The sequence below is a fragment of the Dryobates pubescens genome, chromosome 6 (assembly GCF_014839835.1).
Source record: "Dryobates pubescens isolate bDryPub1 chromosome 6, bDryPub1.pri, whole genome shotgun sequence".
Lineage (NCBI taxonomy): Eukaryota > Metazoa > Chordata > Aves > Piciformes > Picidae > Dryobates > Dryobates pubescens.
Genome location: NC_071617.1, coordinates 17,179,070 through 17,206,050, shown reverse-complemented (window position 1 = coordinate 17,206,050; position 26,981 = coordinate 17,179,070). Strand labels below are relative to the sequence as shown.

Sequence of the window (26,981 nt, the reverse complement as noted above, 5' to 3'; positions counted from 1 at the left end):
TCTCAACAATGTCCTTTCAGGTAGTTGTAGAGAGTGATGAGGTCTCCCCTCAGCTTCCTCTTTTTCAGACTTAACAGCCCCAGCTCCTTCAGTTGCTCTTTATAAGATTTATTCTCCAGGCCCTTCCCCAGCTTCGTTGCCCTCCTCTGCACTCACTCTACTACCTCCACATCTCTCTTGTATTGAGGTGCCCAAAACTGGACACAATACTCAAGGTGTGGCCTCACCAGAGCTGAGTACAAGGGGACAATCACTTCCCTACTCCTGCTGGACACAGCATTTCTGAAACAAGCCAGGATGCCACTGGCTTTCTTGGCCACCTGGGCACATTGCTTGCTCATATTCAGTTGCCTGTCAATCAGAACCCCCAGGTCCCTTTCAGCCAGAGAGCTTTCTGGCCACACTTCTCCAAGCCTGTAGTGTTGCTTGGGGTTGTTGAGATCCAAGTGCAGGACCTGGCATTTAGCCTTATTGAAGCTCATCCCATTAATGCTGGCTCATTGATCCAATCTATCCAAGTCCCTCTGCAAAGCCTCCCTACCCTAGTGCAGATCATCACTCCTACCTGACTTGCAAGCTTACTGGTGACATCAAGGTTATCAGTAACAATGTTAAACAGAAGTGGTCCCAAAACTGAGCCCTGAGGAACACCACTTGTGACCAGCCACCAGCTGGATTTAACTCCATTGACCACCACTCTTTCCCAGATCCTCCTTTCTTCCTTCCTTGTAGATAGGTGTTATATTTGCTACCCTCCAGTCCATTGGGACCTCCCCAGTTAGCCAGGACTTCAGGTAAATGATGGAAAGTGGCTTGGCAAGCGCACCTGCCAATTCCTTCAGCACAGTCCTAAAGGACTTCATCCATACACAGAGCTTTATTATCTTAAACATAGCTCTTTCAGTAAAGTAACACAGCTCTTTCCTCTCTGGATGAGTTCTGGAGAGAACGTTTATATCAATGTTGCTTGTTCCCAGCCCAGGTGAAAAACAAGCTTTGTTCTGTCACTTCAGTACCACAATACAGTATGTCTGCTTTAGCTGTGAAACCCAGTGTAACACTTGGGTGTCAAGCTGTGAATTTGTGGTTTGAGCATCAGAACTGATGAGGTCAGGTTGCTCTTATCACTGTGTTCCCAGTACCTTCAAATTCTCCTTTGTTTAAATACTTTCATTTCCTTCAGTCCTCCCTATATAGCTTCAACTTTTCATATTTTCAGCTCTTCTCTTTTCTCCTCCACTTAATCAGCTGGAAGAAAGCACATTTAATGGCTAACACAAGGGCTAATTATTCTGCCATTATACGAGTACTTATAGAGCCACTGAACAGAACAGGTAACTGCTCTGTCATATGAAGATACTAATATGAGCCTCTCTGTTCCTTCCAGCTGCTAGTTTTCACTGCTGCATTTTAGTATCATGAAGTTTTCTTCCCCCATTTTCACTTTTGGATGAAAAGCCAACAGCTTTATAAACTGTAAGCGACACTGGAAGTAAAGGATGTTGGGGGAGGGGACAGGGGATATCACAATTATGGAATCTCATTCCCTTGAGAAGCCAGGATGAGAGCAACTTTCCAACTGGCCTTCTGTCCCAATTCTTTGATAAGGCAGACATAAAAAAAATAATTAGTAAAATATATTGCATTGGGATTGTTTCTGCTGTTTGTCCTGTCTTTGGTAGCATATTCAAGAAACAAGAGGTTGTACAGCATGTTTGGTCTAAAATGATGTAGAATTTATGTTCAACTTGCCTGGATTGTTACCTAACATGAAGTCACTGCCCCAAGGCAGAATAGATTTGGGTACCACATTTTGATGATGACTGTTGTCATGAATCCCTTCAAAGTGTTTTATATGTCACCTCCAGCTTTGGTATGGTTTGGGCATTCTCTCTCTCATTTGATTAATTCTCTTAAGCTCTTACCTTCAATGTAGAATTTTATATTTCATGAAGTTGGTTTGCTGACTATAAAATCCTAGATCAGGAATTCAGGTTTGTTTAGACATATCTAAATGAATGCAGTAGCTTTGCATGAAAAATAGCATACACAAACAGAGTGGTAGTCAGCATAGTGTAGCAGTCTCTCTTGTTCCCTGCTGTGGGGCTGCAGCCTGCTGTCCTGACCATGCTGCAGGAATATAGTTGCAGAATATGGTGAAAAGAGCTGAAAAAATTATCAGTTGGGCTTCTGCTACGTAGAATGAAACCGTTTTGAACCTTGAGAGAATTACTAAAAAGTTTCAGAAGGGACTTCAGAAAGTCATACCAGATTTCTGTCTTCTTAGAAGCAATTCTGGGAAAACTGGGTCCATACTGTGACTCCAAAGAGTCAGTACTGGTTATTTAGTCTATATAGAGAACATATCTTCTGGGATGCTGGTCAGCTGAAACCTATTCCAAAATACACTATCAATTTCTGTAAAACTTAGCTCTTACTCCACTCACTGTTGTGTACATGAACACCAACCTAATGTACCAAAAATATGTCCGGTACTTTCAATGAGCAGGTGTTTTTTTTCACGGTCTTGCTTTTCCAGCATTTAAAAATGGAGGCTGCCCTACTGGCTGTAAATTTTTTATTGAAAGAATATTAATTTCTTAACATTATTTGCTAAGTACTCACAACCTTTCCCAGGCATCAACCAGGGATGAGAATAATGTGTTCATTCAAGACCGATTTACAGTCGTGCTAAAATTCTTTACCAGAAGTGCTGCAACCTAGTTCTGTCACATCAGAATTTCTTATCTCAAGTGAAGGCAGGACTTTATCATCTAGCTATACCTGCTGTCACTTCTGAGTAGATAAAGCTGCTTCGTATTTTCCCATTTTAACTTTAAAGAGAGGAGTCTCTTAGAGGATCACTTCAAAACTATCTAACTGCTGACTTTAAGAAACCTTTAAATTTTTTCTGTCTAGTGGTTCAAAGGTGTGGCTTATATTTTGTGTCTTTCCTTGATTTTTGTAATCTTTTTTAATATGTTCAGAAAGAACCAGGGTAATAAGAACATAGATTTTGAAACCCTGATGCTGATCTTCTTTATCACCTATAATTCTACAGTAAATTTACATTACTTTATGATTTATACTACTGTGTAGCCAGTGTAAGAACAGATTAAACATCAAGTGCAATGAAGGATAAGAATAAATTGTTCCCCATATGTTCCAGAATCAGATGTATGGACAACAAGATTAGATACAGAAAATCTGTAGCCACATTTTTATCACTGTAATATTTGTAAATCCCAGTTCAAAGTAGTATACCAAAGGCTAAATCTTTATGGGATAGGTTTCCAGCAGTCTTTGAGAGACGACTCACTTGCTCTAAATCTGCTTCTGCTAGCAGCAGCTTTCACAGCATTTCATGAACTGCTTCTCTGCTAGAAATATCTTGGAATCTGAACAGACAGATTTAAGATGGTGTGGTCCTGCAGAAACCTGGTATTTTACTAAGGCCTGAGTTGGAGAATGCAGTTTTAGGTTAAATGCAGATCAAAAGGCTTTGAGAGAAGAGGCTGCCTTTTATGTTACCCATCTCAGCTGACCTTTCTTACTTTGTCTTCATTTATTTCACAGTGTTCAGGTTTGCTGCTGTGGAATTAACATTGCCTTTTATTGTTATCACCTGAAATTAATCCTGTTTAGCTTTTGTCGGATGACAAAAGAGCTTCAAGAAGAGTTTGTCTTCTTTCAGAAAGAGAAGTGAGCAGCAGGTCAGGACTAGCTGGTGAAACATTCTTTGAAATACCAATATTTTGATATATTGGCATTTTCCATGTAGGCCATAAGATAATCTCTGACTGCTGCAGGAGTTGATTGTTATCAGGGCTGGAAAGTGGAGACTTTTCTAAGCAAAGCTTTCTCTGTTAAAATGGAACCTCATAATTGTATTAAAATCTTTAAAAAAAACCCAAAATGCCAAAACCCTGTAGAAACAGAAACAATATAACAAACATCTGCAAATCAAATAAGCATATGCTACATAACACATCATATAAGACCACAGCAGTGAAATTTGTGACCAAATTACAATCTTTTTTGCTTTTGTCACCATCAGTTCATAGAATAGACTAGAATAGAATAAACCAGGTTGGAAGAGACCTTCAAGATCATTGCGTCCAACCCATCAACCAATCCAACCCAACTTGTTAATCTTACTCCCACTGTAAATTTGGGGAACAAAAAAAATGAAGAAGTTACATTGCTATCCAGCAGCCATCCATGAATAATGCAGCAGTGTAGCGATGTGTGCACACAGTTCGCAGGAGCTGAGTGGACTCTGCAGCCTCTGCATCTTTCAGCTTCTCTCTGAGAAAAGCAGAGGGAAAACTCTGTGTCTCCACATCAGCAGTCTACAGTGAGAGCAAGCAAGCAACGTATGTCAGAGTTTTACTTACATATACCTTTCGCAAGAAGCTATTTAGCAGTTGGATTCTTTCTCCTGAGAAAAATCCTGTTTGTTGCTGGGCTGTCTGCCCAGGAATACCATCATTATTTCATTACCAGTGGGACTTCCAGTGCAGTGCCAGCAGACAAGGGATTAGTGCAAGCAGCAGGCAAGGCCCCATGGCTCAAGATATCTGAGCTCAAAGCAGACAGCAAGAATCAGGATGAACAGTGTTTTTACTGACTGAACTGCATACAAGTGAGGAAAGGTTTATAAATTATGTTCTCTCCTGTAAGACAGACAGATGAGCAACTGATAAGAAGTAACCACAGAGGTTGAGCAGGAATATCAATTCCCATGTGCTTTCCTAAGAAGAGCTGATATCCCTTCTGGGGGTACAGATTTGAGTAAAAGTAGCTGAGATTCAAGGCCACTCTAAAAAAAAAATGGCAAAAGAGCTCCTTGTTTGCCACCTTTTCAAGATATGTTTTCAGTCACTATTTCTCATGGTAAAACATCTCTTCTTTGTCCATTAGCCAAATCTTTCTAATATAAAATTGTCACAGAGCTGAAGCCTATCTGTGTGTAGAAGTTCACAGGTTTTTCCAGATATTTTTTTTGTCCCCACGTTTGTATTTAAACCTTGGAATTCATTCAGGTATTTATAGTTTGTACTGAGTTTTTTTTTTTCAAAACCTGATCTTTTTTTATCTGCAAAGTGAGATTAGAAATTATTGTTAGCTGTTATATTTGTAGCTACATTTCTTTGTTCCTAACAGAAAAAAGCCAAGTGTGCAAGTGCAGATTCTTCTGTGCTATAATCTGCTTGTTCCTTTTCTACCAGGTGCAATATCAGTATCAACAACTTCTTCCCTTTTTATGCTGTAACAGGATGAATAAGTGGATGCTTTGCGAGGAGCAGTACTTTGGTGTTGGACATAGGAGTTCAATTGTTTCTTCTTACAGTAGTGTGGAAGAAAAGCCATGGGCAGCTGATAACTGACTTGCTGCTGTAATTGATTCATACCCCTTGTCCTTCAAGAGAAGGAGTGGGAGTGGGACATGTAGTTATTGAAAGATATTATTGGAGCAGTACATTTGAAGGTCAGGTCACAACTGGCATTTGGGTGCTGTTTATTTCTCCCAGTCTGTAATGACAGGCTAATTTTCCCTGAACCTCATCTTAAATCTTAGCCCTTCACTGTAAATAAAGTGTTGCTGGATATTAAGCTTGAGGAGGAATGGCCATTCCATAGAAAAAGAAGCCAAGGTGTGTCTGGTGAATCAGTAAGCAGAGACAAAACTATTATGCTATAAGAGCTCTTTGATAAGATTGAAAATATTAAGATTAAAACATGAGGTGTGTTGGGAGACTAAATGTACAAGTGTAGGAGTGGAAATGTTATGATTTACAAACAGTACAACACTAGTAGGTATTGTGTGTAGGGGATGTATTTAAACATGCACCCACTCACATATTGTTTACATAAAAATACATAAATGGAATATAAGTGAATCAGACATTCAGAAGTTTAGAAGATGGTTGAACTATGGTTGCCTGTTGGGAAACTGCTGAAATCATGCAGGGAGGCAATGTCTTTTAAATTCTGACTTTCTACTCTATCCCAGCTCCACAGTTCTGTGTTGCCAGGAGGTCCCTCCCAGCATTTGAAAGCTTCCAAAACACCTTTTCCTTGGGAATATGTTTAAGATTTCATAGGTTCTTGTGTTGTTGCCATCTGCATCCTGCTATACCCTACGTGCAGTCATAAGCTGGGGAGAGAAGGGGGTTCATCTTGCTCTGTTTGGAATAACAGAGGCCTTTTCTCCCAGGTGGCTAGCACCAGAACAAGAGGACACAGTCTCAAGCTGCACCAGGGGAGGTTTAGGTTGGATGTTAGGAAGAAGTTCTTCATAGAAAGGGTGATTTGCCATTGGAATGGGCTGCCCAGGGAGGTGGTGGAGTTGCCATCACTAGAGGTGTTTAGGAGAAGACTGCATGGGGCACTTGGTGCTATGGTTTAGTTGATTAAATGGTGTTGGATGATAGGTTGGACTCGATGATCTCAAAGGTCTTTTCCAAGCTGGTTTATTCTAGTCTAGTCCATTCTGTTCTGTTCTGTTTTATTCTATTCTGGTGTGATAGCTGCAATATGAGACTTCATGGTAGGGCTGTCTCAGTGTGTACTATTGAATTATGGTATCTAGGGTATTAGACTTCTGGCATTAAACACTATCCAATAAATAAACATTTGTGTGCTAAGCCATGTACTTGTTTGCTTAAATTTTTGAGTGTCACAGATTGTGAGAAGAAGAGAACTCTTCACAGGAAGGAGTAAACCTTTTGTTGTTCACTGAATAATATTCTTTGTGAAATGAGAGTTTCTTTACTCTGTGTTGTTTATTTGTATAGAGGTAGCAGATAACCTATTGAAATTCCACGAGGTATCTGTGTATATGCAGATACAGATATTTTGTAACAGAAAGCAAGAGATAGCAGATAGATGCAGCTAACACTTATGAAGGTTAAAAGTAATAATGAAAAGACTGTAAGACATCACAACAGACTGGTGCTTTACATGAAAAACTGAAGTTTAGAGGAGAGTGTAGAGAGCTTCTGGCAAGCACAACTCAGTATTCTCACATGAACATTGTTCATGCTGCATTTGAATTGTTTATTGTTGTCCTGCTTCATGTTCCGACAGTTAGTACCAGCCACCCCTGTCTCTTTCTGGTTTTGTTGTCATGAGCTGAGACATTTCTGAGTGCAGACAAGCAGAAGACACAAGGGCATTCTCTGTTTTGTTCCTGGTGCTCTTTCACAGTTCGCTTCCTCTGCAAATAGTTCAAAAGAAACACTGTGCAGCAGAAGACATTGCAAGACAAGAAAGCTGACTGAGTTTTGTCCACTAGTTTACTTCTCAGCATACAATTCAACTTTCCAGTCGCAAAGTATGAGCTGTTTCCAGTTGGTGAGAATAACTGAAAATTCCATCCAGGCAGCAAGAAAAGATTGTGCTTTTTAAGACTGTTTCACTTCAAAGTCACTTTAAAGTCAATTTCAGATTCTTATCCCTTTTTTATGGGCAATGGTGTGCACTGTTAATTACTGGAAGACTTAGGGTAATGTGATCAATGCTGAATTTATGTGACCCTTTGCTGTGCAACTGCCTTGGAAAAAAGTACAGGATCTTTTAAAGTGTCCTATTCCTCTTTGTGCAGCGCCCCATTATCTCCATCTGTTGGGGTCACAGGGATTCACGCCTGCTGATGGCTTCTGGACCTGCATTATATGTTGTCAGAGTTGAGCACAGGGTCTCCAGTCTGCAGCTACTGTGCCAGCAGACCATTGCTAGCTGTCTGCGAGATGACAAGGATATCAGTAAACTGACCCTGCCCCCTCGGCTCTGCTCGTACCTCACCACTGCCTTTATACCAACAATCAAGGTAAAAGGAAAGAAATGTGTGTGTGTGTGTGAGGAAGAGGAAAGGGTTGCTTGATCTTCTTCCCATGGTGCTTCTAAGTGACAATGGATAAATTACAAGATATTGTAATTAACACAATGATAATTGTAAAGCTTGTTTAGGGATGGTTCCTGTCCTCTTTAAGAGCCCACTGATCCATTTGGTTCCTGTTAAAATCTGAAAAGAATGCTCTCACATGCTTATCTGCATTATTTCATGGGGATGGCCTTTCCAAGGATATCCCAAAGATGAAATATGCTGGTGACTCACAAAGACTTCTGAAGAAGCTTATGCTGGTGATAGTACTGTGTCACGTTTGTAGGAGAGATTTACAGTGATAAAACTACTGCCTTCCTACTTGTTACTTCAGTCCTTATATGGCCAAGAAAATTCTACTTAAGACCTGTGGCTGCCCAAATATTTCTACTGACAGAAAGTTCTTCGAACCTTACTGTTCCAACAAGTGCTATGGAAAAGTGAACTAGATGTTGCACTTCTTCCTGTGCTATCTGCTTAATCCCTTAGTTTCTTGTGTTTGCCCTCAGCCACACCTCAGGATTTCCAAACTCTTTATTTCACCCTATAAACCAGTGCAACAGCTGGTAAATACCTTACACACAAATGTATTATTGTGTTATGTATTTTTTGTGTATATTACAGCATTTTCTTGAGTCAGTTTCAGGTCCATGTTAAAACAGTGCAGAGCTGGAATAACTAATTTGAAATCAGCAGTGCTGGCCCATCTTAAATGAGAACAAACTATGCCTGTAAAATAACGATTCAACACACTTCCCTTTGAGTACTGCTAATCAGGGCAATTTGTGTGACTGTGAAACGTTTCATTTGCCAGAGAAGAATAAATGCCTTGCTGTAACCTAACTCCTCAGTCTCCAAAGATGCAGAGCATGTAACAGATCATTGGTTGTCAGTTGTTTCCAGCATGCCTAGCTCTTCCTGCAGCTGTCTAGGGCATCAGTGACACTTTCTTGACTGTTAGGAACAGGACAGTACAGGATGGGATGTCTTGGAATGAAAACAACAGTTGGTATAGCAAGGCTGGGAACCATGATGAAGATCAGAAGGGCAGTGGCAGCCACATACTCCCACCTGCATTGTCAGCCTTGCCTCCAATACCCTGCATATATTCCTCTTCCCACTCCAGCTTGAGGACTACATTATAGATTACTCCTCAGCCCACATCCATCCTGACAAGTCAAGGAGACTCCTTTTCCCCCTACTTATTTTTTTTCTTGCAATTTCATTTGGAAAGGAACTGTGTTGACTTATACACATTAGTAGTATTTGTGTCATGTAGCCTATGTTGTCCTAGACAAAAGCAGTCCAACTTCTTTAGGACTAGCTTTTCATGGATTAATACAGTGTGCTGGCAAGTGGGGCAAAGTAACCCACCCTGAGCTGTGTATTCAGCTCTCAGCAAAGATGGGTCATGTATGTGGAAATGATCTAAGTACATGCTTCTTCCAGAGTTGGCAGCCTGTACCAATACTAACCAGGAATGAGAACCTGAGTATTCCAAGTTCACTTGAATGGCCAACAAGAGACAAGATACTACAAGGCTTAGACTTGACCACATAAAGTTAAAAGAGAAGCTTGCGATAGAGCTGAGACTTGAAAACAGGTTCATTGTCTAACTACAGGCAAAGTTTTCCTTTTTAATGTAACTAGTTTTCTGTGTAGAGCTGCTTTTTACCTAAATAATAACAGGCATTCTGTTTTGCATGTGGGTCCTGCATAACTTAGGCAGTAACCTGTACTAATCTTGACATGGCCAATTTAGAGCTGGGTTTAAATTCAGTTAGTTGTGTTGGGATTAAGTCACAACAGGAAAAAACCCAACAAAGCTAAACCAATAACACATAGAAAACTTTCTCTCTCTTTCCTTCATTTTATTAAGCCTCCTATCCCAGATCCAAACAATATGAGAGATTTTGTCAGCTACCCAACAGCTGGTAATGAACGGCTTCACTGCACGATGAAGCGGACAGAGGATGACCCAGAGGTCGGTGGTCCATGTTATACACTGTACCTTGAATACCTTGGGGGACTGGTGCCTATCCTGAAGGGACGTCGTATCAGCAAGCTGCGGCCGGAATTTGTTATCATGGATCCTAAAACAGATGGAAAAGCAGGTAGAATTGAATTGTTGCCCTGCATAAAAAAATACTTTTAAATACTTCAGATATTAGATCTTGAAGAGCTAAAGAAAATCTGTAGATGCACCATGAAAGGTGGCACCTTGTACAGTTTTTCTGGTGCAAAAAATAAATCTTTATCACAGCCTGGGCTCAGGCCTCTGACATTACACCAGGGAACCTCTGGTATTTTGAATAGAGGGGAATAGATTGATAATTAGCAGCAAATACTATTCAGTCTCAATTTTGTAGTTGATTGAATGCTATTCACCCATCTGAATCGTGTTCACTTGAGTTCAAACCATTGGAAATGTGGAGTTTACACGAGGCAGGATGAAGAATGATTAATTTTCTCTGCACAGTTTTATCTCGGCTGCTGCCTGGGGGCTGGATTTATGTTTCTGATGACTGATAGTTGTAATTGATATAAGTTTTCTGAAGCAGTATTTACATTTTCTGGGGCCTGTCTTGATAGATGAAATCTATGGAAACAGCTTGATTTCCACTGTGATTGACAGCTGCAACTGCTCAGACTCCAGTGACATAGAACTGAGTGATGACTGGGCAGCAAAGAAATCTCCCAAAATCAGTCGAGCTAGCAAATCACCCAAACTCCCCAGGTAATCATTTCTTGGATATTTCTTCTTCTCTTCCCCCAGGTTTTCTTCTCTCGCTCTCTTTTTTTTTTAAACACTGTCTTAAAATTAACAGCAAATTCCTTTGGGTGGACAGGAGTCTTCTGGAGGAGTGGAGTGCTCCACAGTGTGTAGTTCTGGGGTAATCTCAAAGATTGGTGTTGAGGTGAACTTTGGGGAAGGTTCTAAGGAAAAAGTTAGTGAGAAACAATATGGTACTACTTCTGCTCAAGCAAACTCAAAGAAAACTCTCCTACCACTGCCTCTGCCACATGTACTCTTTTGCTGCCATAGGATATACTTTGTCTTTCAGATAATCTGTGTTTTTACCTCCTCTATGATCAGTGTCCCTAGTCTAGTTAAAGCTTTTATTTCCTCAGGGCTATTTTCAAATTCATAAGTTCGTGCATAGGTGGCATAGATCCTGGCATAGGTGGCACTGCTGCTGTGGTTGCCTTCCAAGGGAAGCCCCACAAACAGATCCTCCTAAACATTGGGCTGAAAAGCTTATTATTCATCTGACTGCTTTCCTGACAGCTCTTCATTACGTTCATTATGTGCATAGACAGAACCCTGCACCTGCACAGAGCTTCACCTGATGTCTGTGGTGCTTCTCATAGGCACTGATGTCTCTCTGCCAGCTTCACATTATGGAGTTGATGCCTCCAAGCTGCAGCTGACTCTCTGTCAGAGACCTTGCATTAGGAGCTTGTCCTAGTATAAGGCAAAGCAGATACATCCCTTTGTACGTGAGCAGGTATTTATGTAGTACTTGACAAAAGACGCAACAGTTCTTGAGCCTAAAACTGAAATGGTGCAGGAAAATCAACTATCCTGCATCACTGGTTTTCTAAGACCATGCTTTTGAAATTAAACTTTGGGTCATTATTTTTTTCTACCAGTGAGCTTTTTCAGGTGCTTCATCACTTATATATGACCTCTTTTGTATAGTGGGAGGTGGGAATAACTTTTGGCTTAGAGTAAGATAACTGACAAAGCTTGTGGAGCCTTAGTTTGCTGTAGTGAGAGAGATCTGCCAGCTGAGGTGTCATGTTTCCATTTCTTGAGGCTTTGTTCAAAGCCTGCATAGCTCAGATAGCTGAGCCCTGCACCTTTTCCTGGATTAGTGGAGGATATATTTTATCTGGCAGAACTGTTGTAAGCTTTGTTAACTGAATCAGAAAGCACCTGGTTAAAGTTACTCCAAGTGTGTCAGGCCTTACGTATCTTTGAATTTTACCTACAACTTTCCATCCTGTAGATTCTGCAGTCTTCAGTAGTCACTTAGAGGGCACCATACTAGTTGTCTCCATTGCATCTTTACATTCAAAGATGTGATTTCTGTGCATTTGTGTATGCCTGTTGAAGTTTCTAATGAATCCTTCTATGCAGAATCAATATCGAAGCTCGCAAGTCTCCCAAGATGTCACGAGCTGCGCAGGAGATATCAAGATCGCCAAGATTACCAATAAGGAAACCTTCTATTGGTTCGCCAAGCCTAACCCGAAGGGAGTTTCCTTTAGAAGATATTACTCAGGTATTGTCAACATTGTTACCAGACCTGAGACCAATGCATTTCCTTCCAGTGGCAACGAGTTATGGTACAGATCCAATAACCACCAATAAAAAATTTTCATTTAATTGCAGTGACTAGATGGAACAACCAGACAATTGCATCTACCAGTTGAGTGTTAGTGCTTGCAAGTGTCAATGAAATATCAAATGCTGTTTGATAAATCCTGGCACCACTAACTTCTGTCAGTGTGAATCTGTGAGGTTTTATTCTAGGCAATGTTGTTGTCTGTTTAGAAGTGTATGTAAAGATGCTTCATCAGTTTCTCAGAGCTGTCTTAATACCACCATAGTTCTCTGCTTTGCTAGAGATTACAGAGACAAGGAAATCCTTGCTTCAGTGGGTCACATGTGCTCTGTTGCATAATTAACTGTCTTAACTGGAAGGAAGGCAAGGAATTAACACTTTGTGCTCATCATGGTGTTCATGTCCTGTGAGTAACTGGCACGTAGCAGGCTGTAGAACTCTTTGGGTTATGTATTTTATTAATACCATCCTGCATTCTTTTAATTTTATTCTGTATTTGTTTCAGCTGATTTTTTTTCCCTCTTCTGTTGATTCACTTTTTCCTTTATCACAGTATCACAGTATAACTAAGGTTGGAAGAGACCCCAAGGAATATCAAGTCCAACCTGAAACATTGTAGATCAGCTATACAGAAGTGGTAGACAGGACCAAAAGTCCTTTGAATAGGGCAGGAGATCAGAGGTTAGATCCTGCTCCTGATACTGACAGTGATGGTCTTTGAGGAACATTTTTGGTCTTTCAGACCCGTAATTTGCCCACCAAGGAAGCAGTGATTTGTGAAGGTGCTTCGGAAGCTCCATGAAAAATCTGTCTGTTGTTACAAGAAATTAATTTCTGTCTTATTTATTGTTCTATAAAGTGATTTATAAGCATAGAACCAAAGGACAGGCTGTATTACATTTCTGAAATAGAGAATAGCCATGTAGTGGTTGTGCAGAAGCAAGCATCTGAAAACAGACCTATTCTCACTAACCAGCTGTCATGTTCTTCATCAGCTTTAATCAGCCAATCTGAGTGTTGTGTACACCATTTCTGATGGTGTTCACATGTCAAAATGAAACTTCTTAAGGACTGAATGTAACAGTTGCTACAAAGGCACATTAGGCTGTTTTAATAAAATAAAAATGAGAAGCTGAAGTTGTGTTATCACTTGCAGTAGCTTGATTGCAGTTTGTTTGTTTTCATTATTAGTGCTTGATACGGGTGTTATTAGGTGAAAATAATCTTGTTTTTGCTTTGCAGCACAACTACCTTGCTCAGGTCACATCTAATATCTGGGGAACCAAATTTAAAATTGTGGGTTTGGCTGCTTTCCTACCAACTAACCTTGGTGCAGGTAAAAGTAAACTATTGATTTTTTTGCGTGTCAAACTCTTCCTAAGATTCTTTTTAAGTGAGCAAAAGGCTTAATTAACAAAGCACTTCTTTTCTGTAGGCAGTAGGAATTATATTTTACAAAGTTCACTGTAACTGAAAGAGATTCAAAGCTAAAAATGCATTAATAAGATGATCAAAAAAATAGTGAAAGTTTCAGTTGTAATAAAATGGTTAATTAACAGTCAGGCTCAAACCTTTATTTTTACAGTTTATTTGGAAAAAATACAGAAAAAATTTTGCAAGAAGACTATAAAATGCATGGGGTTTAAGTTACTGTAATACAAATATTTTTAAAAGTCCAAGTTTTATAGTCATTTAGCTATTTATTAGACCAAAGTAATGTTAAAAAAGCTCTTACAGCGTCATGCTCAAGACTCTTCAAGTAAGTGCATAGCCTTATATGGCTGGCTTGCTGGATCATCAGTAAATTGATAGCAGTTGTCTGTTCTCTTGACCTTTTCCCAGGTAGGCAAATTCTACTTGTTGAAAGGAAGGTGGTTAAGTAAAGAGCAGGGTACCACCTAGGAGAGCTGAGTCCTGCATTGAAATACTAATGCAATACAGGATTTTTATGAGCACTTTGGAAGCATTTATCTTCCTGTGTTGCATTGTATAGTTAGGTCAGGACTACATAGTGATGCCCTGGATGCAGAATTAGTTAAATAGATACTTTTTGTAGCTATATCAGCCCAGCTACTGGTGAGAGGACTTTCTCTGGCTCAGCCTCCAGGCAAAGGTTGTCCTCTCAGTTACCCCAGGGACAACCAATGCTGCTACTAAGGGCAGTGACACCTTCTACTTAATGAACTATTACAGAAACCTTTAGGTTTATTTCAGCCACCTTTTTTTAAAAGTAATTTACAACTTTCTGACATCTGCATTTGCAGTTACTGTCCAAAGATCGCGTAAGAATCTTTACTGGGTCAGGCCAGAAGCCATTCTAGTTCTCTCTTTGTCTTTGACAGATAGGCAAGGAAGAATTTAAGTGTGGACTAAGTGCGTAGTGGTAATTCCGTCAGATGTTCTCCCAGTCTCCAATGGTTTGGGTCCCAGGGACTTCCTGAGCCAGCAGGAGGTTCATTGTATATAGTAACCCTCAACAGATTTCCTTACTGAGAGCTTTCCAGTTTTCCCCTAAACTCATATAAGTTGGTAATATCTTGTGGTGAAGAGTTCCAAGAGTATAGAATAATAGAATAGAATAAACTTTTCCTTCCATAAAAACAGATGTGAATACAAGATGAAGTAATTCGTTGTTTCTACAGATTATTTAACTACAGAGATGCTGCTCCTCTTTGAAGAAAAATGTCTGAAAGTACTAATTTCTTTTGTTCTGCCTATACAGACTTGTCTAAGAATGGCCCATGCATGCATTTGATCATCAATACATGAAATAAGAATAGTTATAGCCCTTCTATCTGCTTTGAAGTGATTCTTTCTTAGTTTGAGATGCTCTTTATGCAACAATTTTTTAATTATTGCTTGTTACACTCTTTCTCCAGTAATATATAAAACCAGTTTACTGCATCTGCAGCCCAGGCAGATGACAATATATCTCCCAGAAGTACGGAAGATTTCAATGGACTACATTAACCTACCCGTCTTTAATCCAAATGTTTTCAGTGAAGATGAAGATGATTTACCAGGTAAGGAGGAGCTGGAGGTCTGCCATGGGTTATGGGTTAAGATAGATGGAGGTCAGATCATCTGTGCCACTAGTCTGATCTGAAAAACACACAAATCAAACTCCCTTAGTCTGATGGTGTCTCTTAGAACTGAATTAGAATAAGGCTCATATGTATTACAGACTTTGCTTTCTAAAATATGTGGAAAGTATAATCTGTCTAGAGCTGCTGAGACTCAGTTTCATTGGAAAATTAATCATCTTCTGTTCAGTTTGCTAAGAATTCTCTGCAGACCAAAGCTTTGCATTCTGCATCTTTGTAGGACAGAATTGTAATGTGTAGGCAACCCAAAAGAGCCGTTCTCGTGACCAGACAGCAGCAAAGCACAACCTGCTGACAGGAGCTTGGGTTAAAGGGCAGCTTCCTGTAAAACTCAGTTGCCCTTTGAGAAGTGATAAATGTCTACTTGGATTTTTATCAATACCAAGTTCTACAGAGAGGCTAAAATAGTAAAGTAGTCTAAAAACAAGGGGGATCAGGAAGAATTCTGCATTTCACTGAGATGTAAGGTAGCAGAAGATTCAAGCAGTGCAGGGAACCAGCAGGTGATGTGAGTGTGTTAGATAAAAGGGCTCTACACAGGATTCCCCCAATCAAAAGGAAAAAAAAAAAATCTTGATACAATTAATTCATTCATTTTCAGAATTTTCACATTATTGAAGGATTCCTGCTGCAATGGGTGTTTGGGTGTTTGGAACTACAGGAGTGGCCATCATGCCATTTAAGGAAGGAGTGTGAGCACTGCAAAGCAATTAAAGGGTTGTGCTAGAGTCTGTTGACATGAATGGAAATACTCCCCATTATTTCAGACCAATGAAAGCACCAAAGGTTCTTTTTGAGTTACTGGTTGCTTTGTAACCCACTATGCTCAGGATGTACTTCAGTGAGTTTTTTGGGGTTTCGTTTGTAGAGGTGTTTTCCTTGTTTTTTGTGGTTTGGGTTTGTGGGGTTTTGTTGTTGAGTTTCAGGGGGGAAGGGGGCTGGTTTTTGTTTGCTTGGGTTTTTTTTTCTTTGTTTCTGGTTGGTTTGGTTTGGTTTGGATTGGGGGGGGTTGGTGTTTTGTGGGGCTGTTTGGTTTGGTTTCGCTTTCTTTTTTCTTTTCATTTTTCTTTTCTCTTTTTTCTTTTTTTTTTTTCCTTTTCCTTATTTCTTTTTTCTCTCTTTTTTTTCTTTTTCCCTTTCCCTTTTCCCTTTTTGACAACAACCTTCCAAATCAAAGCTTATAACTGCTATCAGATCAGGGCAGGCTTGAGAAGCAATTATCTTTGGAAGCTATGTTCATCAGAGCACAGTGATACCTAACCCGCTCTACTGGGAGTCATCCTGGGCCAGCAGGGGCTTTTTTATGCCTCACCATCAGGGAGCAGCAGCCCTAGAGGAAGCCTAGAAGCCAGAACAATCCTTGCTATCAATACAGACTGGGGGATGAAGTGCTAGAAAGCAGCCCTGTGGAAAAGGATTTGGGGATGCTAATGGATGAGAAGCTGGACATGAGCAGGCAGTGTGTGCTTGCAGCCCAGAAGGCCAAACACGTCCTGGGCTGCATCAAAAGATGCGTTGCCAGCAGATCCAGAGAGGTGATTCTGCCACATTACTCTGGTGAGACCTCACCTGGAGTACTGTGTACAGGTCTGGAGGCCTCAATATAGGAAGGACATGGTCCTGATGGAGAGGGTCCAGAGGAGGGCCACAAAAACGATCAGGGGGTTGGAGCACCTCTGCTACAAGGACAGGCTGAGGTAGCTGGGGTTGTTCAGCCTGGAAAGGAGGAGACTTCAGGGAGACCTAATAGTGGCCTTCCAATACCTGAAGGGGGCCTACAAGAAGGATGGAGAGAGACTGTTTACAAAGGCCTGCAATGATAGGACAAGAGGCAATTACTTCAATCTAGAGAAAGGCAGATTTAGGTTGGATATCAGGAACAAGTTCTTTACTGTGAGGGTGGTGGAACACTGGAACAGGTTGTCCAGGGAGGTGGTTGAGGTGTCTTCCCTAGAGATATTCAGGGTGAGGCTTGACAGGGCTCTGGGCGGTCTGGTCTAGATGAGGATGTCCCTGCTGACTGCAGGGAGGTGAGACTAGATGACCTTTGGAGGTCCCTTCAGGCCCAGACCATTCTGTGATTCTATGATTCTATGTTAGTGGTCCTTGGACTAAGGCCAAGGAAAATGTGGCAGCAGCCACAGGTCTGTGAGTAGATTTTCCTTGTTTATTTATTATCAAAAAACTTCCCTGAAAACTAGTGAGTCCTGATTTAGCAAAACTTTCATGGATATCAGTAGTGAATTTACCTACCAGGTAAATTCCTTGCTCTGTGAAAGTCTGTGGCAATCACAGTGTAGACTGAAAGTGAGCTCTATCCTTTATCTCGTAAGTATCACTCCTGAGAAGTTAATCACCAGCTGCTACAATAGTAATCAGTGGAGGCAGGCTGACTTACCTGTTATAACTAAGGTTTGATCCACAGCTTTTGGGGACTCATAGCAGTCCATCCAATCACCGCAGACCACTTAAGCAAGAACAGAAATAGAGCAGGTGCTTTAGTTTAAAAAAAATCAAAGGTAAAGTGGAATGAGAAAGTGCAAAAGACATGCAGTGTTTTTTTCTTTCAACTGTCTTTAAAAGTTTCCCCAGTTTCTGAAACTTCTGTCAATGCTGCAAAGAAATTTTCCTGTTAAGCATTTTTAGCAACCCACATGTCTTCCACATGTCCTGAAGAAACCCCCAAAATCTGTGAAACATTGCTTCAGGAACATTCCCTATTTTAGTGCCTGTTACCCAACTGCTTGTTAATGTTAGCAAAGGCTGGCAGCCCTTTGGGGTGTGAGGGGATCCTGGGGCTGAGGAGGCTGGGGCAGTGGGTGACACACTGTGTTGTTTATTGCAGTGCCCGGCGCCCCCGGTGCCCCCGCCAGCAGCCCGCCGTGCACCGTCAACATCCCTATCGCTCCCATCCACAGCTCAGCCCAGGCCATGTCGCCCACGCAGAGCATCGGCCTGGTGCAGTCGCTGCTGGCCAATCAGAACGTGCAGCTGGACGTGCTGGCCAATCCGCCGGCGGAAGTGGGCGGTGAAGGCGCGGGGCCGTTCCCGGGCGCGCCGGGTCGCTTTCCCAGCCCCGGGGCAGGGGCGCTAGTTGGCGGGGAGCTGGGCCGCCCCACCCCAGCGCCCCTGGCCCCGCCGCCCCCTGCACCCTCTGCCATCGCCCTGGCTGACCTGCGGGACCACAGCGACCGTGAGCACGAGCCCCCACCCAAGGCCAAGGCCCAGGCCCCGCGGCCGGGGCCACAGCTGGTGGAAGGGGACGCCGTCGTCTTTGGGGCCGCTCAGGAGCTGCCGCTCAACAAGTTGAACCCCCCGCCACCCTACCCTGGTACCATCCCTGCCGCGCCAACCACCACCCTACAGCCCCCACCCGGCCTCCCACAGCCGCCCCTCGACCTCTGCCTGAAAAAGGGAGAGTTCTCCCTCTACTCAGCAGGTCACTACCAGACACCCCTGGGGTATGAGCGGATAACAACGTTCGACAGCAGCGGGAATGTAGAGGAGGTGTGCCGGCCTCGCACCAGGATGCTCTGCGCCCAGAGCACCTATACCCTGCCGGGGCCTGGTAGCTCCGCTACCCTGCGCATCACTGCTGCTGAGAAGAAGATGCAGCAGCCCTGTGCCAGTGCCACCCTAAACCGGCTCACAGTCCCCCGTTATTCCATCCCAACTGGGGACCCGCCTCCCTACCCAGACATTGCCAGCCAGCTGTCGCAGGGCAGAAACATCACGCAGAGGCTGGACAGCAGTATCATTCATGCAACTCTGCGCAGGAACAGCAGGGAGGCAGCCCTGAAGATGGCTCAGCTGGTGGATGGTCAGAGAGCCACTTTGCAACTTCCCCCAAAACCCAAGAGCAGCACAGTGACAGCACAGTACCAGCAGAGAGTACCCACTGCCCTGTATACCTGCAGCCAATGCAGCAGTAGTGGTAGTGGCAGCAGCAGCAACGTGACCACTGGTGGTGTGGGCAGCATCACTGGTGCCAATGCTAGTAGCAGCAGTTCCAGTATTGGTGGCATGAGACCTGATCTGAGCACGGGTAGTGGCTCCCAGCACAGCTCTGTCATCGCTCACTCTGTCAGTACTTCACCTCTGGCCTCCCAGTCATCCTACAGCTTGCTGAGCCCACCCGACAATTCCCGTGACCGAGTAGATTATATCAACTCTGCCTTCACAGAGGACGAGGCCCTTTCTCAGCACTGCCCAGTGGAGAAATCACTACGGCATGTACCTGTGTCCTTGACAGAGGCTGCCCTCACTGTAAAACGACCGCCACCTTACCAGTGGGACCCTGCAGTGAGTGAAGAGATATGGGTTCCTCAGGAAAGAACATCTCAGAGCTCAGTGCCAAACCCTCTAAAACCTACTCCTCTCATCATTGGTCAAGCGCAACATCTGGATATGTCTCGAGTGCCATTTGTGTCTCCAAAATCTCCAACCAGTCCCACTGCCACTTTCCAGACAAATTACGGAGTTGGAGTACCTTACCCAGGAAACTACAGTGCCCCTCCCCTTCCAGGAATGCAGCCCCCCTGCTCCCCCAAAGAAGCTCTGGCCCCGACACAGTTTGCACAGCAGGAGCCCACAGTCGTGCTTCAGCCAGGTTATCCATCCAACCTCTCCTATTGCCCTTTGCCGCCCATGTATCCAGGAAGTAGCGCCTGCTCTAGTTTACAGCTGCCACCGATCGCCTTGCACCCATGGAGCTCCTACAGCACCTGCCCACCCGTACAGAACCCCCAGAGCACCTTGCCCCCCAAGCCACTCCTCGTGGTGGAGAAGCCAGTGATGTCTACCCCTCCAGCAGAGCTGCAGGGTCACGTGGGCTCAGAGGTGATGGTGGAGACGGCAGACACCTTTCAGGAGGTGCTGTCCTTGACAGAAAGCCCTGTTCCCCAAAGGACAGACAAATTCGGCAAGAAGAGCCGGAAGCGCCTAGACAGTCGAGCCGAGGAAGGAAACGTGCAGGCTATCACTGAGGGCAAGGTCAAAAAGGAAGCAAGGACGCTGACTGACTTCAATTCCCTGATATCCAGCCCTCGGCTGGGGAGAGAAAAGAAGAAGGTCAAGAGCCAGAAAGACCAGCTGAAGTCCAAGAAGCTAAACAAAACCAACGAGTTTCAGGACAGTTCAGAGAGCGAGCCAGAGCTTTTTATCAGTGGGGATGAACTGATGAACCAGAGCCAGGGCAGCAAAAAGGGTTGGAAAACCAAAAGGAGTTTGAGGACAGCCAGTGAGCTGGATGAATTCAAGTGCCGGAAGGCCAGTGAGAAGGAGGATGGGAGGCTGGGGAGCCAGGGCTTTGTGTATGTGATGGCCAACAAGCAGCCACTGTGGAACGAGGCTACACAAGTCTACCAGCTGGACTTTGGTGGGCGAGTGACCCAGGAATCAGCAAAAAACTTCCAGATTGAGCTGGAAGGGCGACAGGTAGGAGAGGGTGGCACATGCAGGGCAGGGTGGGAGCCAGGGCATGGGAAAGTTGTGGTAGAAATAGGCTCTGCCTCTCATACAGCCGAGGGCCTCCCACCCCTCCTAGCTGTTCTGTGAAAAAAACCTTTGCCATGTGGTTGATTCAGAATGGAAGGTGAAGTGCATAAAGTTGTGAATTAAATGTACAGAGCATATTTGGTCTTACTGCAGCTGGAGATGGGAATGAGGGCCTCCTTTAGTCGCACTGGCTCTTACTGCTGAAGGTAGGTGCATTTGGTGATGAACACAACAGATCATCCCAGTGGTAGCTGCATTTGCTGTCTGTTTGTGGATGGCAGCTGACTACTTGCAGTGCTCACAGAAGTTAGTCAGCCAGCAGATTGCTATGGCAGAGGTGACGGACAGGCAGTTAGGTTCCCTTTGTGGCAAGATTTCCCTTTGTGGGTTACCAGGCCTCTGGAGTTGGCTCTTAATGCTAAAGGAGGGAGACACTCACTCTTCTCAGAACAAAGTGCTTCTGGGCTGCTTCTGAACTGCCCCTGGCTAGAGTGGTCTGTGAGTAGTTCAAAAAGTCAAGACATATAGCTTCAGGTTCTCTCACCTTGGCTCGAGTGGGACACCAAACCCAGGCTATAAGGTTGTACTGTTCAGCAGGGCACTGGACTGAGTTTCAGGAGACACACATTTATCTCCTTGTCCAGCTGTGCCAGCTCTGTAAGTCACTTTTGATTTATTAAAGACATCAAGGCTCTGAACTCCTTCTGACTTTACCTGGGAGACAGACATCTTAAATATCCCACATGTATGACCAGTGGTAATCCCTTGTTTTTTTTTCAACAAGAGCTTATTAAAAAGGCAGTGATCAGAACCATTTATACCCCTTTCTTCTTCACTGAAATGGCTGCAGATACATGCCTGTGGCAGCTGTGCAAAGTCATCTGGCTACGGGTTTTGTTGGTGGAAGAATAAAGCCTGTCTCGACTTCTACAGCCTCCATTCTAGCTTGAGGATCTTCACTGCAGAGCAAACCTGGGCTTATGATGAAAAGAATGAAGAAGCAGTAATAATAGGCCAAACTTGAGACATTCCTTGTGGAAGAACAATGAACACCCTGACTAGCCTTGCTTTACATTTCAGACATCTCCCACTGCCCCTTTGATAATTTGTTCTCAGTGTAATTATGTGCTGGTAAAGTTTATGCAAAGGAAAACAGAATTACTAAGAACATAGAGCTTACCAGCTATGAAGTGCTGGAGTCAGGATATTGATTATTCCTCTTCCCTGAAAGCTCCTTTGAAAACAAAATCCATTTTCCTGATGAGCTGAGGATAGGATCTCAATACCTGCCGGAAGCATGGTGTAACCCACATGTGCCTAAATAATCGGTTGCAGTCCACTTACACCAGTGCTACATATAGTCTAGCATATTTTAAAGCTCTGCTTACAGAATGAAATACTGCAGTCAAATGCTCTCTACAGACCACAAATACAGTGCTCTTAGTCGTCTTTGGTATCATACCCCTTTCTGTGAGTAGCCCCATTCATGATAGCTCAGGAGGTGAGGTGTTTGTACAAGGAGCAAAAAACATTTCACTTTTATTCTTCTCTGCTTCCTTTCTATGGTTCCCCTTTTCTGACCTTGTTCTCTTTTCCCTTCTCTCCCTCTCCGGCTTCCCAGGTGATGCAGTTTGGAAGGATTGATGGCAATGCTTATATTTTGGACTTTCAGTATCCATTTTCTGCAGTGCAAGCCTTTGCTGTTGCTCTGGCTAATGTGACTCAGCGCCTCAAATGAACAAGCAGAGACTGGAGAGTGGAAAATTTTAACCTTCTCATAAAGTCCAGACCAGAAAATGTCGAGGCAGCCTGCTTTAGGTCTGCAGAGGTGCCTGGGAGCAAAGAAGGCAGTAAAACTGGAAAAGTCTCTTGGTGCCCAACAGAAGGGCATTAACTCTAATCAGTCATGGGGTGGAGGGTGGGGGGCTGGTTTCTGTTTTGTTTTTTTTTGTTTGTTCATCTGTTTGTTTTCAGGTGTTTGGGTTTTTTTGTTTTTAAGCATTGTGCTGGATCTCAGAAAGAGCAAAGGATTGAGAGCCATTCAGTGTTACGTGGAGAAGTGTGACTTTTGGCTTGTTGTGGTGGTTCTGCCGTGTTTGCTACAGTAGCTGATGTAAGCTCATTGGGGGATTAAAAAAGACTGCTCTTTTTGATAGACTGCCTTATATCATGCTGTTCTTTTTAAAACAGGGAACATACACTTTTTTCTGGTCCGGTTTGTAATACGACTACTCCTTTCCTCCTCCTCTACTACTACTACATCAGTGATAGCAGCAAAAAAACCCACCAAAAAAAGCAGCTATAATACTTGAAGACACATGTTTCTTCTCTGATCTCTGATAATAACTGAGCACCACAAGTTCCAAGAAGGTTTATGTAGGTCAACATTTAATTTATAAATAATGATGTGCCGTTCAGAAGAGAGAGAGTTGTTGCGAGTAGGTGGTTGAAAAAGCCACTGTATCAAAGAAGTTATGTCTGCTCGGTTTGTGTGCCAGGTTTGGGGATAAACATCTTTCAGTAGGTGACAGAAAATAGGCAAAGAAATACTAATGAGCATTGCTTCTTGGCTTATACTGATCAGCAGTGTTCTCTGACCTGTCCTGTAGTTGGGAGAGGTACAGTGTGACCAGATGTACCTCTGAGGCCGTTGCCTGTACATGCTCCTCTTTTAAATGTGTTTACACTTTATAAATGAAGTATTTCAAGCAAATGGGAGGGCCCAGTGTATTCAGTCTTAGCAATCAGTATGAATCAAATTCTACAACAGTGTATCAGTTCTTGACTTAGGAAGGAGATAGAAGTGTAGCAAGTCATTGTAAGATGCAATTTCATCAGCAAAGCAATTTCATTATGGGAAACAACAACATGGCTGGCTGGAGAACAAATGAGTTGAAAGAGAAAGGAAAAATGGGACAGAATCATCCCTTTTATCACCTTGCCACATGAGTAGTCTTTGTGACTCTGGTTTGAGAGTAGCTCAGCTAAGAGCAGGGAACCCAACACATGGAGTGTTAGAGTGGAAGGCTTAATAACTGTAGCATAGCTCCCTGCAGTTGTCTCTGGTGGACATGCAGACCTGTTGAGTATTTTGGGGTTGTTTGCACAGAAGAGTCTGTGTGCTGTGCACATATTTATTTGTTTTCCCTCTTTCGTCCTTGCCTGCATTTTGATGCAGAGTATGTTTTGATGTGGAAGTAGTTTCCTCAGTAATATACAAACCCCAGAACTATTCATGTAATTAGTTGGCATTGCATTGCAAAACATAACTGGAAAGTTCCTTCAGGAGTTAGACTTCTGAAGTGAAAGGTACAATGAGAAAGATACGTTGTTTGAGGTGTCAATGGCTGCTTTGTCTTTGTCTTTCGTCCACAGTCTAACTTCTGACTTGAAAAATTCAGTATAACTTGAGTAGGTGTGATATTCTCCCCTTGCTTTTCTTAAATTCTAATGGTAAGGCAGATGTGTGTTGCATTTGATTCATTCTAGAGGACTATATCACATAAGACCCTGGTGTAGTAGAAGTTAATCAACACGCAGTGAGCTTATAAATTCTGCCCTGGAGGTGGTTCTAGAGCTGGACAGCAATGCCAGTGATGCCAGTCAGAGGGGTGTTTCAGAGAGTTGTCAAGGGAGATGACAAGGCGTCATGCGCAAGTAGTGTCCCACAGGGTAAGTCCGGGACATACCATCTGCAAGGTGGTTTTCTTGGAGGGAAGAAGCAGAGGTAGGAAAGAAGAAGACAGAAGTAGATGGTACCCATGCCTATATTATCCCAAAGCTCAGCAACTTTGGTTGCATGTGGGAGTGATCAGACAACATTCCCTTTGCTATCCAGCAGATAATTGTTTGCTTTAATTAATGTTGTTTCCATTGGTTCTCTGGGCCCATTTGTGTTCTTTCTCACATGTATGATTTATTCAGCAGTTTGGGTGCCTGTATGTGTAATGTTTGTGGAACTAAGGAACCAAAGTGGATTTGGTTCTGGTCATTTTAAAATCAATGGAAGTGTTTACCTTGGATTTTTGTGGAGGAAGCACTATTAATTCCTTTGCCTGTCTTTAGCTATACACTGTACAGACAGTAAGCTGAATTCTCAGTCCACTGATTCCAATACACAAGGAGGAAAATTGGCTGATTAGAGTCCTCACCTGCCCTAAGGTCTCTGCTTAGCAGTCATACCCATATTAGAGTATAACAAGAACACACTGAACGTTGCGTGAGAAGCAGCATGTCGTGGCTCACTTGGTTGCTGAGAGAAGGGCCACTCAGTCACATGTTAGAAATCTGTAACTGGGAGAGTCATCACCTGTAGTTTTAAGCCAAAATTGTTAGTACATGGAAACAACATCAATATTTTTTCTAAAAATACTCTAATCTAAGTGGAAAGACTTCTGTGTGCAGTTACTTTAGTTTTCCAGGGAACACTATTCCTCTTAATTTGGTTCATTGTCAGTTTTCCGCAGTTATCAGTTTTACGTTAATGGAAAATTAGGAAATGAAACCTGATAGAACAAGTAGCAGAGTTAATAATTTGTTTCATTGTGCCCTTCCAATGGCACTTACAAAGAGCCTTGGCATAAAAAGAGAGCTGGTTTCTGCCCCAGCAAAGGGCAAGGATAATTGTCAAAAGTGAGGAAAATAAATGCAATTTCCAACAGCTTTGCTATTTACTTGTAAGGAAATGATACAGGATATGGTAAAATACTGTCCTTTTGAAAAATAATTCAACAGTCCCTTCAACTGAGGATTTGAATGGCATAGACAGTACCCAGCATTTGTGAAAGAAAATTCTCTCAAATACATAGAATTTCAGTTAAAAGAATGGGAATGCTGTAAATGGCTGAGTGTGCAACTGGATCCTAAACTACACAAATAACAGTGAAAGTGCCAGTTGTTTTGGTTTTTTTATTGAGATGCAATATAGAGGAAAAAAAGAAAAGCCCCCTCAAAACAGCCACTTAAATCCTGAAGTTTGCTATTGCAATCAGCCAAAAGAGAGCTGTTACGTTTTACATATCTCTAGTAAATACTGAACAGGTTTCTGTAGATAACAAAGTTCTTCTAGGAAGAATGTAGCAAAGTGTTCAGAAATAGCTAGTTCTTTTTTATACACACAGTAATTTCCAGTACTTAAGGTATGCTTTCTTCCAAAGCTTCATTTTATTTTATTCTCAGTTGTGCAATAATTGTGACAGTCTAGGGGTTTTATGGGGGTTTTTGGGTTGGGGTTTTTTTTCTGTTGAGTTTGTGGGGGGTTGTGTTTTGGTTTGGGTTGTTTTCTTTGTTGGTTTTTGTGTTGTTGTGGTTTTTTTTTAATGGAGTTTTGAGTGTTTTTTTAAAGATAATTTAATGCAGATTTCCTGTTACTGTCCAAAGACAAATTATTTATGTTGTATAATAAGTGATTTAGGGACTGTTAGTATGTATCAGTGAGTTATACACATTTTCTTATTTATATTTAAAGAGCATCTTTGTAATTAATTGTTTGCTAGCAGTATGTTTTGCTGCAGTAAGGTAAAATTGCATCTAGGAAGACCTGGTTTTGCTGGATAGTGTGCAAAATTTCTTAATGCAGGCAGGCAAAAATACTTTTTTGGCAGCTGAGCAGTGAGTTTGCTATGGAGGACTCTGTAGACTACAAAGAGCATAGATGACTTCATTGGGACCTGCAGAAATCTGTCTTTCTCCACTGTTGTCCTCCTTTTTATCTAACTGTATATTTCACTTGGGAGTAGTTTTGAAAATAAAAGGCCTGATTTGCTGTCCTCCTTAGTGCAGTGCTTTTTCTTGAGGTATGAAATATTAGGTGACATGTTAAAAGAGGGTATAATGATAGAGGCTCAGTTTATAAGCAGTTCATTGCATAGTTTATTGGGGGTTGGCAATGGCATCATTCAGTGCTGTGCAGAGATACAAACATGGACTAAGCTAGCTGAGGTATGACAAGTGTAGCAATGAATGCTGGCTTTTTTTATTCTCAGACTAATAACACTTCAATGAGCAGGGCTCATCTGATTCCAACACAGCCATAGCGCTTTGGATATCCTTGCTAGCACCATACAGAGCTGATGGATCTGAGCCCTGGCACTGCCTGCAGCAGCTTTGCTTCTTCAGGATGCTCCATCAGAGAGCTGGTGA

The 26,981-nt window shown here is 42.6% G+C and overlaps 1 protein-coding gene across 2 annotated transcripts in view; it reads left to right on the top strand.

The window, feature by feature from the left end:
* Positions 1-23,116, top strand: part of TULP4 (TUB like protein 4) — a 137,552-nt gene extending 114,436 nt beyond the window's left edge. For both annotated transcript variants that reach the window (XM_054162681.1, XM_054162680.1), the window contains exons 8-15: positions 7,610-7,834; positions 9,768-10,002; positions 10,481-10,625; positions 12,033-12,177; positions 13,483-13,576; positions 15,120-15,263; positions 18,190-20,780; positions 22,462-23,116. In XM_054162681.1, the coding sequence (XP_054018656.1) occupies positions 7,610-7,834; positions 9,768-10,002; positions 10,481-10,625; positions 12,033-12,177; positions 13,483-13,576; positions 15,120-15,263; positions 18,190-20,780; positions 22,462-22,578 (3,696 nt within the window). In that variant the 3' untranslated portion in view covers positions 22,579-23,116. The remainder of the gene's footprint in view (positions 1-7,609; positions 7,835-9,767; positions 10,003-10,480; positions 10,626-12,032; positions 12,178-13,482; positions 13,577-15,119; positions 15,264-18,189; positions 20,781-22,461) is intronic.
* The last annotated feature ends 3,865 nt before the right edge of the window (positions 23,117-26,981 follow it).